Below are 15,010 nucleotides of genomic sequence, written 5' to 3'. Positions count from 1 at the left end.
CCGAGGCATGGTACATTGGGGAAACTATGCAGACGCTGCGACAACGGATGAATGAACACCGCTCGACAATCACCAGGCAAGACTGTTCTCTTCCTGTTGGGGAGCACTTCAGCGGTCACGGGCATTCGGCCTCTGATATTTGGGTAAGCGTTCTCCAAGGCGGCCTTCGCGACACACGACGGCGCAGAGTCGCTGAGCAGAAACTGATAGCCAAGTTCCGCACACACGAGGACGGCCTCAACCGGGATATTGGGTTCATGTCACACTATTTGTAACCCCCACAGTTGCCTGGACCTGCAGAGTTTCACTGGCTGTCTTGTCTGGAGACAATACACATCTTTTTAGCCTGTCTTGATGCTCTCTCCACTCACGTTGTTTTGTTTCTTAAAGACTTGATTAGTTGCAAGTATTCGCATTCCAACCATTATTCATGTAAATTGAGTTTGTGTCTTTATATGCCCTGTTTGTGAACAGAATTCCCACTCACCTGAAGAAGGGGCTTGGAGCTCCGAAAACCTGTGTGGCTTTTGCTACCAAATAAACCTGTTGGACTTTAACCTGGTGTTGTTAAACTTCTTACTGTGTTTACCCCAGTCCAACGCCGGCATCTCCACATCATGGGGGTTCTAGAACAAGGATCAAAATACAGGTTAGGCCATGTGGGACTGAGACGAGGAGAAATATCATCACTCGATGGTGGTGAACCTGTGGAATTACCACTTAAGACTGTGCCAGTCTTGGTTAAGTAATAAATAGTGATAAGATGAAAAGAAAGGAAATCCAATCATTGGGAATGTGTTCAGGTAGTTGTATTTTTTTTCAAAATTCGAAAATGTAAACTGTAGTACAGACGGATTGGCTGGCTGGGTTGGTGGAACTAGTGCTTTGATCTTGCGATAAGCCTAGCAACACTGTAAACGATGTTTACCTTGGGTAACAATGGAGGATAGAATATCAGGAGTTTGAGCAATGATGTTAAAAGTTCAATGGAAAAGATGGGGTGTGAATTTCATAATTACATGCTAAAATATAAATAAAAATAAAGGTCCATAAGAATGACTTCTGAGAAAGTTAGTTCAGATAAGGGAAGATCAAAAGAAAAAAAAGGTGTTGGGGCAAGTTTGCTCTATGCGAGTTAGCTGTTTTGAGAATGCAGCCCGCAGCAGGAAGCTGTATCAACTCCCAACAAGCTGCTTGGAGAAAAGCCTATTCACGATCTTTCTATCCTAAATCAGAAATCGGCCCAAAGAAGTATGTACCTGGTGTGATAACGATTGCTGGATTTTGCTTATAGTTTTAAAAGCTATGGGATATAAACCTGGGGAGGTTTAGTTCTGAAGTTAGGAAAATAGAAGGATATGGAACTGGGTAAATTTTAATGATACTACGTATAGTCATTAAAGTATTTAAGTGCATTTCTAGTTTCTTCTGTGTTTTTATAAATAATTAAACATTTATTTTGTTTAAAATCATTGCAAAGATACCTGGGACATTCTTCACCGGTCTTCAAATCTTTCCTCGCATTTTACCAAATTGCAAATTATAGTTGAGAGCAGGTATTTCCAGGTTCCCTTCTGGATTTTGAATACCCTAGCATTTAACATCAGCTGTGCACTTAACAGAGGCCAAGTCACTTAATATATTTAATAAATATCTTTCTAGAACTAACGGTGTCAAGGGGTATGGGGGTTGAAATCGAGGATCAGCTTTGATCACATTAGATCAAGAACACATTAGTAGAGCAGGCTGAATTAGCCGAATGGCCTACTCCTATTTTCTATGTTTCGATGAGTAAGACTGGTAAATGCGTTATGTAAGAGCAGGGTAGTATATAGGCCTAGAATCTATTGTTAGCAGTAGTTTGCTGCCAGTCTTTAGATAAGCTGCCCACAAAGATTTAGCGGGCTCTTTTCCAATGTGGAAGCTACAAGGGATTTTGGGTATAACTTCAGAAAATAGTATTTGTTCTGAAAAAATTACATTGACCACAGTGAACAAGCCAATTCTGGAAAGGCAAAGTCAGTTACAAGTGCCACACATGAAGTTGTCCCTTGCCAGTGGCGTGAAATGATCACTCAGTCCTTGTTTGCAGGGCTGGAATCTGCTTTGGAACTTCTGAAACCACCACATGTCGTGGTGGTGGTGGTGAACTCCTGTCCACAGCTAGTGTCACCATTTGCGTTTGTGGTCAGCTACTTTCCCACATGCCATGATAGATGTTGAGGACTTTCATGTCACTTTGGGCACCATCCTTGAATTGGAGCTTTGGGTACCCTGCTGGCCTCTTGGCATGTGCTATCTCCCGATATAATATATCCATGGCCATGTGGCCATCTTCGATCCCATAGACATGCCCAAGATAGCCTTTGCTTCATTAGCACTAACATCCTTTGGCCTGTTTGCCCAGAAAGGACTACTTCATTGGTGACATTGTCTTCCGAATAATGCTGAGGGTATGTTGTAGACAGTGGAGATGCAGGCTATTGGAACTTTTTTCTTGGTAGGTGTAGATTGTCCAGACTTCACTGTTACAGAGCAATCTACTGAAGATAGAAACCTTATAAGCACCTTGGTCCTGTGGGCAAGTTTGCTGTTTCTCCATGCCTGTTGTTAGGCTGTCAGAGTTGGTAGATGCCTACTGCTGCATGTGATGAACTACTCATGAAATGTTGTCTGTCATAGTAGATCCAAGGTATCAGTAGTGTGCTGTTGAGTTTGATAACGGGTGGAAATACAACACCCTAGCGCATAATTACAGTTTATCTTGACATTGATGGTGAGGTTGAACATGACACAGCATGGGGAAGATGATCCATGAGCATTTGGAGCTGGTTTTCTGTCCGGGCAACTAATGCGGCATCATCAAACAAATCTATTACAACTGTATTAATCTATCACAAAAGATAACGGGATAACAATTTGACTTGGGCAGTGGTGCAGACAGATGACATTGAATTGCCTTCCCCATTTTATGCAGTTTTTGATATTCTGCTCCATTGGAGTCAATTAGACAAATTTATATCCCAAACATTTCAATCAGTATCTAGTTTTCCACCTGAAGAAAAAACAGATTTTAGTCAACTGCAAATGACTAAACATAGACTGGGTGGCCACTTTGTGGAACACCCGTCGCTCAGTAGGGTAAGGATGACCCTAATCTCTTTGCCGCTTGCCATTTCAACTTATCATCATGGTCTCATGCCCAGATATCCATCTTTGAGGAACAGCACTTCTTCTTCTGATGAGACACTTTACAGTCTTCTAATATTCAGCCCAACAACTTAAAACTATGGACTCTCTCCTACATGTCCGTACGCACACACCCCACATACTTTCTTAGGTTTTGCTTTCACAGAATGCTGAATTTTGTTCTGCTATTAACACATTCTGCTATCTTACCTTTATTACCACCTATTTTAGCCTTTAACCCTTTCTTTGTTTTGTGCCATTGACGTCTTTGTCAAATCTTTTCTAACTCCCACCTATCCATGGCCTTCTATTTTGCTCCACTCTTTTCTAAACAATATAAAATCACATTTCTCCCTCTCTTTACCTCTGAAGAAGAGTAATACTTCCTTACTTTCAACTATATTGCGGTTCCTTCACTATTGCTGTGTCAAAATCTTGGAACCCCCTTCCAAACTGCACTTTGAGTGTACCTACACCACATGGATTGCAGCAGTTCAAGAATGCTGCCCACCATCTTCAAGAGCAACCGGAGAACGGCTGAAAGATTTTCTGTTATCAGCAGGGGGTCAGGAGGCTCTCTAGATGTGCTCAGAATGTAATTGGAGTCTAAAATCATGGAAGTTAATGGCTGGACTCTAGCTTTGATAACTAGTATAGTGTTTCAAGTAATTCAATGACCTCACATGAGTGGTCAAGGTTATTTAATGCATTTTCAAATACAGTATGTTCCCAGCTACACTACTAGCTTCACCACCAATATTCCCTATCAACCAGAATTCATACTAACGTGCTAATCCTTCACCTTACACCCACACTTGATGCACTACTGCAAATCTCTCACCCACATCTCATGCTATTAAAGTTCATTTATTAGTGTCACAAGTAGGCTCACATTAACACTGCAATGAAGTTACTGTGAAAATCCTCTAATCGCCACACTCCGATGCCTATTTGGATGCATTGGCAATGCTAAATTCTCCCTCAATGTTTCTAATCAGCACGTCTTTCGGACTGTGGGAGGAAACTGGAGCACCCGGAGGAAGCACACACAGCACATGGAGAATGTGCAAACTCCGCACAGACAGTGACTCAAGCCAGGAATCGAACTCGGGTCCCTGATGCTGTGAGGCAGCAGTGCTAACCACTGTGCCACCTAGCACACGTAGCAGGGTATTCAGTTACGACAGTCACATCCAAATATATTGTTCAATGCTCACTGGCACACTTTCCATTCTTGCGGGATAAGTGGCATATAACTGGAAACAGCGGGAACTAACTGGAAGGATAACCTGCATGTACTAACTTCAGTGGAAACTGTCCTGGCTACTTTTAGGGTTGCCATTTCTGAGACTGTCCAATGATGTGTTGAAGCCATCAAAGGTAATTGTAACAGGTAACAAGTGGAGAAGGTGGTGAAGAAGGCATATGGTATGCTTGCCTTTATAGGACGGGGTATAGAGTATAAAAGCTGGAGTCTGATGATGCAGCTGTATAGAACGCTGGTTAGGCCACATTTGGAGTACTGCGTCCAGTTCTGGTCGCCGCACTACCAGAAGGACGTGGAGGCGTTAGAGAGAGTGCAGAGAAGGTTTACCAGGATGTTGCCTGGTATGGAGGGTCTTAACTATGAGGAGAGATTGGGTAAACTGGGGTTGCTCTCCCTGGAAAGACGGAGAATGAGGGGAGATCTAATAGAGGTGTACAAGATTATGAAGGGGATAGATAGGGTGAACGGTGGGAAGCTTTTTCCCAGATCAGAAGTGACGTTCACGAGGGGTCACGGGCTCAAGCTGAGAGGGGCGAAGTATAACTCAGATATTAGAGGGATGTTTTTTACACAGAGGGTGGTGGGGGCCTGGAATGCGCTGCCAAGTAGGGTGGTGGAGGCAGGCACACTGACATTGTTTAAGACTTCCTGGATAGTCACATGAGCAGCCTGGGAATGGAGGGATACAAACGATTGGTCTAGTTGGACCAAGGAGCGGCACAGGCTTGGAGGGCCAAAGGGCCTGTTTCCTGTGCTGTACTGTTCTTGATTCTTTGTTCTTTGTATTCTCCTAGCTAATCCGCCATCTCACATCCCCATTCCCCTCATCCCATAATCTCTTCTGATTTACAAATAGCAGATGGTGTAAACATGCTTTGCACAACAACTTCATTCTTGTTTTTTTCAAATGTGTGACAGGTGCAACCTGGCCAGGCAGTGGATGAGGCCAGATGTCTTCATGATGAAGACACTACATTTTATCTTGTTACAGGGCACCAGCTCAGACACTGGACTCCATCTATATTAAAGGATAGTCTAGAGATGGGTTGCAGTTGGGATATGGAGCAAAGATAGTGGTGGTGCCAGCTTGCTGGTCACACTAGTCCTTGTGGCGGGTTTGGATGAGCATTTTGATGGGGCAGGCCACAGAAGAAGGCCGAAGGATAATGCACAACTGGTAGTTTGTTCCATTGAAAAGCTTGCCAGAAAATCTGCAATCTGTTCTGAGCAGCTTTGAGGTTTTTGATACTGTTGTACCTGTTAATTCTCAAATACTTTCGACCAGTTTGCTTACTCTCAAGGTTTTACCCTGGTGTCCTTATTTGCAAGATGGACAAAGGACAAACACAAGGTTCAACAAGTTTATTAATAATAACACTATTAACCTTTAAATTACCCACATAAAACAAGAGGATACCCCAGATTCAAGTACACTACCCGCAAAGATGGTTTGGTTAAAACTGCAGGCTTGATTCTCTGAGTCCCTCTGGTCTGTCGTCACGAAGGTGAGTCTCAATGGCAGCTTCTTCCTTCCTTCTTCCTTTGGTCAGTCTGCGAATGGTCAAGGTCGTCTCCCTTGTCGAGTCTTCGCTGCTGGTCTGTCTGAAAATGTGTTCCTTTATCCCCCTGCCTGCTTGCCTTTCCAGAAACTTCTCTGGTTCCAATACCCAGTGGGTTTCTTGATGTCTGCCTGACAGGACACTAAGGTCTGCCCTCAGGTGTCCCATCTCCATGTTGTTGCTTACATGTAACTGCAGGAACTTTCAGTGATAGAAAGTCTGGCCCGATCTGGGCTTCTAACAATAGGCCGGTGCATTTCAATGAGGTGCAATGATCTCCTGCTAAGTATCAGTAGAGTGCAACGATCTTTGATGGGTGGTTGATGGGTCAGGCCCAGACATGTTTGTGTATTTGTACAGTTGGCCTGCCCGAGGTTTGACTGTGTTTGATTTTAATATGCCCAATTCTTTAATTTAGGATATCCAATTTTATCAGCCTTAAAACTGGGCCCTGTTTATATCACCACAGTACCAACTCTATACGATGCTTCACTTAGATCTTGGAGCCCATCCTTTCCAGCATCAAAATGGTAGCCAACTTTAGCCACATTTATAGACCCAACTATGATGCCATGTATTACAGCTTAGGCATCAGTCACCAAAGTCTGTGTGCTGCTGCCATTGTGGCTTTGGGTGAAGTGTGGAAAAGGGCTTGCAGAGCATCACAGCAGTCCAACTTTTTGTTCTCCAGTAGGTTATTAGGCTTCCTGAGTGCCACCCGGTGTAAGTGTCAGTAGTTCCATGTAGCATGAACATACTGCCTTCTCTCGTGATGACAACATTCATCTTGCCACTCTTGTTCTTGTTGTTGCCGGTCAACCAGCCCAGCCTAAACTGCTTTGTGTTGAGGTGGTGCAATCCGCAGCCGGGCCTTCCAGGCACAGAACTGTTTGAGGTCGTCCTGTACGTCCATCTGCAGATTTGGCCACTGAAAGTTGCAACCCCTGCCTTCATCTGCCCTCACTTGCCTCTGTACTGGAAGGGTGGTTGGCTGGATGGCAGGTTCATGATGTAGAGCAACGCCAACAGCATGGGTTCAATTCCTGTATCGGCTGAGGTTATTCATGAAGGCCTGCCTTCTCAACCTTGCCCCCTTGCCTGAGGTGTGGGGATCCTTGGGTTAAAATTTCCAGCAGTCAGCTTTCCCCCTCAAAATGGAAAGCAGCCTATGGTCATCTGGGATTTCTTTTTTTTTTAACCATACTTCACAGCCATACTTCACAACCATTGCCGCCACCACCCCCCCCCCCCCCCCCCCCCCCCCCCCCCCCCCCCCAACGCCTGATTCCCATATCCACCATTGCTCCCTCACCATCTCCCCTCTTTTTCTAGCAGCGTGTCTTCTTGTTAGTGGTGTCTGTTCATTCTCAAATCGTGTTGTATTCCAAGGGATATGTCTACGAGTGCACCTGGGTGCAACTGGTTTGTGCAGAAGTTGGCAAAATGTTCTTCATGTAGACTTTTCAAATAACATAGAAACATAGAAAACTACAGCACAAAACAGGCCCTCGGCCCCACAAGTTGTGCCGAACATATCCCTACCTTTTAGGCCTACCTATAACCCTCCATCCTATTAAGTCCCATGAACTCATCCAGGAGTCTCTTAAAAGACCCTATTGAGTTTGCCTCCACCACCACTGACGGCAACCGATTCCACTCGCCCACCACCCTCTGTGTGAAAAACTTACCCCTAACATTTCCCCTGTACCTACACCCCAGCACCTTAAATCTGTGTCCTCTCGTAGCAGCCATTTCCACCCTGGGAAAAAGTCTGAGAGTCCACCCGATCTATGCCTCTCAACATCTTATATACCTCTATTAGGTCTCCTCTCATCCTACGTCTCTCCAAGGAGAAAAGACCGAGCTCCCTCAGCCTATCCTCAGAAGGCATGCCACTCAATCCAGGCAACATTCTTGTAAATCGCCTGTGCACCCTTTCAATCTTTTCCACATCCTTCCTGTAATTAGGCGACCAGAACTGAGCACAGTACTCCAAGTGGGGTCTGATGAGGGTCTTATATAGCTGCATCATTATCCCCGGACTCCTAAACTCAATTCCTCGATTGATAAAGGCCAGCACACCATACGCCTTCTTAACCACCTCCTCCACCTGCAGGGCCGATTTTCAAGTCCTATGGACCCGGACCCCAAGGTCCTTCTGATCCTCCACAGTACTAAGAGTCTTTCCCTTAATATTGTACTCCTTCATCCCATTTGACCTGCCAAAATGGACCACGCTGCATTTATCTGGGTTGAAGTCCATCTGCCACTTCTCCGCCCAGTCTTGCATCCTATCTATGTCCCTCTGTAACTTCGGACATCCCTCCAGACTATCCACAACCCCACCAACCTTCGTGTCGTCGGCAAACTTACCAATCCATCCTTCCACTCCCTCATCCAGGTCATTTATGAAAATGACAAACAGCAAGGGTCCCAGAACAGATCCCTGGGGCACACCACTGGTGACCGACCTCCATTTAGAAAAAGACCCATCTATACCCACTCTCTGCCTCCTTTGGGCAAGCCAGTTCTGGATCCACAGGGCAGCAGCCCCTTGGATCCCATGCCCTCTCACTTTTTCTAGAAGCCTTGCATGGGGGACGTTATCGAACCCCTTGCTAAAATCCATATAAACCACATCTACCGCTTTCCCTTCGTCAATGTGTTTAGTCACATTTTTGAAGAACTCCACCAGGCTCGTAAGGCACGATCTGCCTTTGACAAAGCCATGCTGGGTATTCTTGAGCATACTAAACCTCTCCAAATGCTCATATATCCTGTCCCTCAGGATCTTCTCCATCAGCTTACCAACCACTGAGGTTAGACTCACCGGTCGGTAATTTCCTGGGCTATCCCTATTCCCCTTCTTGAAAATAGGAACCACATCCGCAATCCTCCAATCCTCCGGCACCTCTCCTGTCTCCATCGACGACGCAAAGATCATCGCCAGAGGCTCTGCAATCTGTTCCCTCGTCTCCCACAGTAACCTGGGGTACATCCCATCCGGACCCGGCGACTTATCTATCTTGATGCCATTCAAAGATTCCAGCACAACCTCTTTGTTAAAGTCCACATACTCAATCTTTTCAGTCCACCGCAAGCCCACAGTACATCCACCCAGGTCCTTCTCCTCTGTGAAAACCGAGGCAAAATACTCATTAAGCACCTCTGCCATTTCTACTGGTTCCGTACTGATTTTTCCGCCTTCACCTTTTATAGGCCCTATTCCTTCACGTCTCATCCTTTTACTCTTCACATATTTATAGAACGCCTTACGGTTTTCCTTAATTCTACTTGCCAAGGCCTTCTCGTGACCCCTTCTGGCTCTCCTAATTTCCTTCTTTAGTCCCTTCCTACAAGCCGTATACTCATCTAGATCCCTATCTTCGCCAAGCTCTCTGAACCTTTTGTACGCTTTCCTTTTCTTCTCGACTAGGTCCCGCACAGCTTTCTTGCACCACGGTGCCTTTAACTACCAACTCCTCCCTGTCTGCTTGGAACATTGTCCTGTAGAACCCTAGACAGACATTCCTTGAAAAACTGCCACCTCTCTTCAGTAGATTTCCCCGAGAATACCTCCTTCCAATTTACTCCTCTAATTTACTGCCTTATGTCTTCATATTTCCCCTTACTCCATATAAACGCTTTCCTAGCTTGCCTGATCCTCTCTTTTTCCAATGCAAGCATAAAGGAGATAGAGTTATGATCGCTATCCCCAAGATGCTCTCCCACTGAGAGATCTGACAACTGTCCAGGCTCATTGGTCAGTATCATATCAAGTACAGCCTCTCCTCTTATAGGCTTGTCCACATGCTGTGTCAGGAAACCCTCCTGAACACACCTAACAAACTCCTCCCCATCCAATCCCCTTATCCTATAACAATGGAAAACATATACAATTGTAGAAACTACCAGATGGCATCAACCAGTAAATGAGGTGCAATTGTTTGCTCTTCCGGTTTGTTCTCTGCCAAGAGAGTGAAATGTAATTGGCTCTCTGAATTGAGAGCCTCTGTGATATCCCGCGTGGAACACAGGATGGGAAATTTGAGATGTAGCAAGTATCTCCAGATCCAACCTAGATGGAGCAAGGAATACTAAAGATTCATTGGTGCAGTCACCTTCACGGACGCTGGCAATGCAGTTCAGCTTTGAGATTGCAGTTTTGGCAGATTGCAGTGTGGATGTCCTACTGAAGCACAGATCTTGGACATTGGTCCCAATTAGGAAAATTGTTCCCTGAATATCCCAGATAGATGTATGTTGCTGAAAACCCCCCACCCTTTACCCCCCGGATCCTGCTGGAGAATGAACCAAGATTTCAAGGCAAGTGTCTACTACTGCATCCGTGTCTTGGATCAACTGTGCAGAAGACTTGCGGCCAGCAAAAAGTCCTTCTCCCATATTGTAAATCATTACAACTCGAAACAACTATGGGAAGCAGCACACTTGTAGAATTGTAGTAACAGCCAAAAGAAAGTTGAGCATTGATCTACTTGACACCTTTTAAGTAGGGACTCCCTTCTGCTCATTGATGTTATAATCTTTTTGCTGTGCACACCTCATGCATGCAAATGCCTTCATCACTATGGCACTCAGCCCATAACTCCACACAACTCTTTGCTTGTGTTGTGGATGTTTTCGAACTACTTGGAGCCCATGTAACACCCCTAAATGGGTGCCAATAAACCCACTTTCTTGCCCATATATTGTTGGTTCGGCAGACAATTTATTTCATAACAAGAACAAGTGATTAAAAACTGTGTTCTTTTCTAAGTCCTGAAATACTGACAGAATGAGCTACTTTGTCTAACTTGTGTATAGGTCCATATTAAACATTTGTAATCAACATTGTTGTCAGGATGTTTTTTGTCCGTATGTGCAAGAAGCGTAAAATTCTTCACTTGGTCCTCTTTAAATATTTTGTAATCATTTTTTAAAAATCTTTAAGATGACCAGCAAAAGCCGTGCAAATCTTCCACAAATTACTGCTGGAGAAAGCACTTTAGAAGATATCATGGAGAGAGCTTATGATTGCTTTGATTTACAACTGAGTAGTATTCAACTACTCTACGCTAAACCACGTATGTATTCGCTTAAATATTTAAAATCTTTCAAGCTATTACTAGGTACTTAATGATCTTTCTGATAATGAAAATGTTTTGAAGATTATTATTAAAATGTGTAGTGTATAAAACCTTGTATTTTGAGTGATATTCAGTTGTAATAATCAGTAAGTTTAGATTTTTTTCATGTAAACCAAATTGTGGTTACTACCTATTAATTAAAGAAAATGCTTGGAATTTTCATTTTGGTGAGGAATAGGTGTTTCCTGTAACATGTAATTATCAGCAAGCTAATCAAATTAGTTTTTCTGGCCTGTGGTGTTTTGATTTAGATGAGGATTGGAAAGCAGCTCGCAAAACAAAGCTATCGTCTCAGCACATCTTGCAGCCTATGGATTTAAAGCTCGATTTATCCAGAGCAATGGTTGTCTCTGATCCAAGAATGCCTAAGTATGTATGCATGTAATGAGGTGGGCAAAAGTTGAGCAGTAAATGTTAAACATGTGTTAAAAGTAAAACATTTAGGAATGATGTAATAACTTAGTGAAATAAAAGTGAAAATTGATTATCATTGCACAATACTATATTGTCTGACCTGTTGAATAAGGCAATTATTATTGATAATTTACGGAAATGCGACAGTGAAAACTTTACAATGGTGAATTCTACCCAATGGTTCACTTTCCTCCAAATATAATTATAATGCAAAATGAACATCTCTCTGATATAATTTCAGGCTAAATTGAATGTGCTGGACCAGTTCAATACTATGTGATAAAGACCCACACCAATTTTTCCTAAACCCTTCAAATTCACAACTGCTGCCAAAAGCTTTGGTTTCCAAACCAGTGTCTCCAAGAAATATTTAAGGATGGAATTTTCCCTCAAGTCGACAAAGTCTGATATTGGACAGGAAAATCTGCATTCAACCCGCCGATCACAATGGTGGCATTTCACTCCACATCATTTGCAACAATGTTTTTTTAATAAGAGGCATGGATCTTGTGTTGGATTACTGGTGGGGCAGCCTCTGATTCATCTGTCCCGCCATGATCCAGAGCTTCAGTAATCTGGGCGTCATATTTAAAGGCTGCCTCTGTATAGAGCTAGGAATCTCCAAGAGATAGGAAGCTGTTGGGAGGGTTGCTGGAGACCAGGAATCTGCTTGAGTCAGACATAGAGCTGCTGGACTATGTCATGCCTCAGTTACTGCAGTTGGAAAGACCAGCTCAGGAAATGTTGGGAAGGGATGTCTGCTGCACTCCTTTGATTGCAAGGCAAGATGTAGGAGTTTGTCTGCCTTCAGACTGAGGTGATAGCACCGTCATGCCAACTAATAGAGGTCAAAACTGGTAGGGTGGCGGCTGCTGTGGAGATCTTGATCTTGTATTGCTGTAGAAGCTGCACTCTATTGTGGAGACACTTGCTGGTATCCATCGCTGTCAACATGAGAGTAGGGTGGGGCATCTCTAGCTCTCACTGCCTGCCCGTTTCTCTTAAGGAGTCAGCCAGGGACCCGAGGGTATCCGTAGGGAGGAGGATAAGCAGGTGCACACCTGGGGCCATGCACTCAAACGAGTCTGGAGAATCTGGCCTTCTGAATTTCCTCTTCCTGTCACCCCTTCAGTTCCAGCTCCGCAGGCTAAGAAGGGTGGCATTGCCGCTGGCGGGACCCTGAAAGCAGGTCAAGCTCTCCAGACTCTCTCCGCCATCCGTTTGTCTCGGCCCTCCAGAGAATGCCCACCAAGTTCATCACAGACAACCGGGTGTTGTAGTCAGCAGGCTGCTTCCACCTCTGCTGTGGGTATTGGGGATGCACGAAGACATAGTGGCAGGGTCAGAAAGATCGCTGCATGGTCATGGATGTTAATCACTTGTACATGATAACTAGTGTAAATAAACTCACATCAGTGTCACTCTGTTTATGGCTCCATGTTATGATGAACAGTGTTCCTCTCAGTCTGAAGTGAAAACTTGGTTCCTGCACAAGATAAAGGCAGGTATCTCAGCCCAGGGCCTTCTCCCTGTGCTGTGTTCAACCTTCCCAGCACACTGGCATGTCTTCACAATCACTGGATGCATCAGTCATGCCTGCATCTCAATGGGAATTATTGCTGCCAGAATACCGTGGGTTGGTGTCAGGGTTCCACATTTCTCCCTGTGTGCTCTCTGCATCTTTGAGAGGCCATGTAATGGTTATGGTTATTTGTTTTCAAATCTCCTCATAGAACTCTTTGTCTGTATCTTCCTATAGGGTCTTGATATCTGTGCTCTTGAATTTTGGCCCTTATGCATCCTTATTTTAAATCACTCTACCATTGGTAGTCATGCCTAGCCCCCAAGTTTTGAAATTCCATCCCTAAACTTATTTGATTCTCTATTTCTCACTTCTTTTAATGTGCACTTTAAATCTACACCTTTGGTCGAGGTTTTGATCATCTCATGGAATCCCTACAGCGCAGAAGGAGGTCATTAAGCCCAAGTAGTCTGCACTGAGTCTCCGATAGAGCATCTTACCCAGGCCCTATTACGGTACCCCAAATATTTACCCTGCTAATTCCCCTTAAGGGGCAAAAAGGGGAAATTTAGCATGGGCAATCCACCCAACCTGCACATCTTTGGACTGTGGGATGAAACCAGAACACCTGGAGGAAACCCATGTAGACACTGGGGGAACATGCAAACTCCACACAGTCACCCAAGGCTGGAATTGAACCCAGGTACCTGGCACTATGAGGCAGTGGTGCTAACCACTGTGCCATGTGCTGCCCCTGTCCAAATCACTATATAATATGGCTCAATGTTAGATTTAGTTCTCTTAGTATTTCTGTGTAATATCTTGATGTGACATTGTACTGATAATCTGCCCAAGGAGAGGTCCTCTGCTCATTTCTCCATGTCTTGCTGTCCTGTGCTTTTCTCTTCCATTGATCATAACAGCCTCCCATTTTCATCTTTAGTGAGCATATGAGTAGGGAAAGGAATGCTTAAGGTGCTTTTCCAGTTTCTTCCTCGTGTACTTCAAGGAAATATGAGTCCTCTTCATGAAGTATCCTTCACCTGCAGGCAGATATTGTCCCTCCCACCATCACCACCAAAAAATTGCCAATTCTACTATTGACCATTGCTTATTACCCTAAGCATGGGAACCTTGCCTTGGCCCTTACCTTCACCAAATTAAAGATGCTATATCAATACAGTTTACTATTGCAGACTTGGTTAGAAATCCCAGTGCTATATCAAGGTTAAACAATCACCAGGGCCTGAATTTGAGGCGTCAATGGGAAACACATCCCCAGCGACTCCAGCAGACCCAATCCAATTTTGCACTCTGAAGAAGTGGGACTTCCTCCAGGCCTGCTGTTGTAGGTAAAATAATACCTCTGAGACTAGTCGTAAGTCAATGAGTCAAAATACAGTAGTTTATTTGCACAATTGTGGGAGACGTCTGATGCCTAACACGGCCCCAGACTTCTCACCGAATATGAGTTAAGATCAAATATTTATACATGTGTTTTCGCCCCGGTTACGTCTTCATCTTCCCATGATTATTGCTTTCTCAGCGCTTCCATCCTTCGTGTAGTCCGTGTAATCGTAGTCATCTCAAGGCTGCGACTGTCTCTGTTATATCTGTAGATGTGACGCACATCTGTGGCTTGTTCAGCCGGCACACAAGATTACAGGTTTTGCACAAACAAGTTATCTGACATCCAAGGGTACAGGGGCTTGTATAACACTTTATGTTCGTAGGATGAATAGTATATAATGAATATATATGAATCTATTGTTATATGATGACAGAAGGCATACATGTCAGCTCCACCGTGTTAAACAAAGGTACTTAATAGAAAGGAACATAAAATGGAGTCTGCATAGCTGATTCTGATCTACAATTAGTTGGGAATAGCAAGGATAGCTGCCTCTCTTAT

The 15,010-nt window shown here is 44.2% G+C and overlaps 1 protein-coding gene across 3 annotated transcripts in view; it reads left to right on the top strand.

The window, feature by feature from the left end:
* vps13a (vacuolar protein sorting 13 homolog A) overlaps nt 1-15,010 on the top strand; it is a 434,277-nt gene that overhangs the window by 142,052 nt on the left and 277,215 nt on the right. For all 3 annotated transcript variants that reach the window (XM_078214517.1, XM_078214516.1, XM_078214518.1), the window contains exons 21-22: nt 10,967-11,099; nt 11,414-11,531. In XM_078214517.1, the coding sequence (XP_078070643.1) occupies nt 10,967-11,099; nt 11,414-11,531 (251 nt within the window). The remainder of the gene's footprint in view (nt 1-10,966; nt 11,100-11,413; nt 11,532-15,010) is intronic.

This window comes from Mustelus asterias, chromosome 6 (genome assembly GCF_964213995.1).
Source record: "Mustelus asterias chromosome 6, sMusAst1.hap1.1, whole genome shotgun sequence".
In the NCBI taxonomy this organism is placed as follows: domain Eukaryota; kingdom Metazoa; phylum Chordata; class Chondrichthyes; order Carcharhiniformes; family Triakidae; genus Mustelus; species Mustelus asterias.
This window is presented reverse-complemented; position numbering and strand designations above follow the sequence as displayed.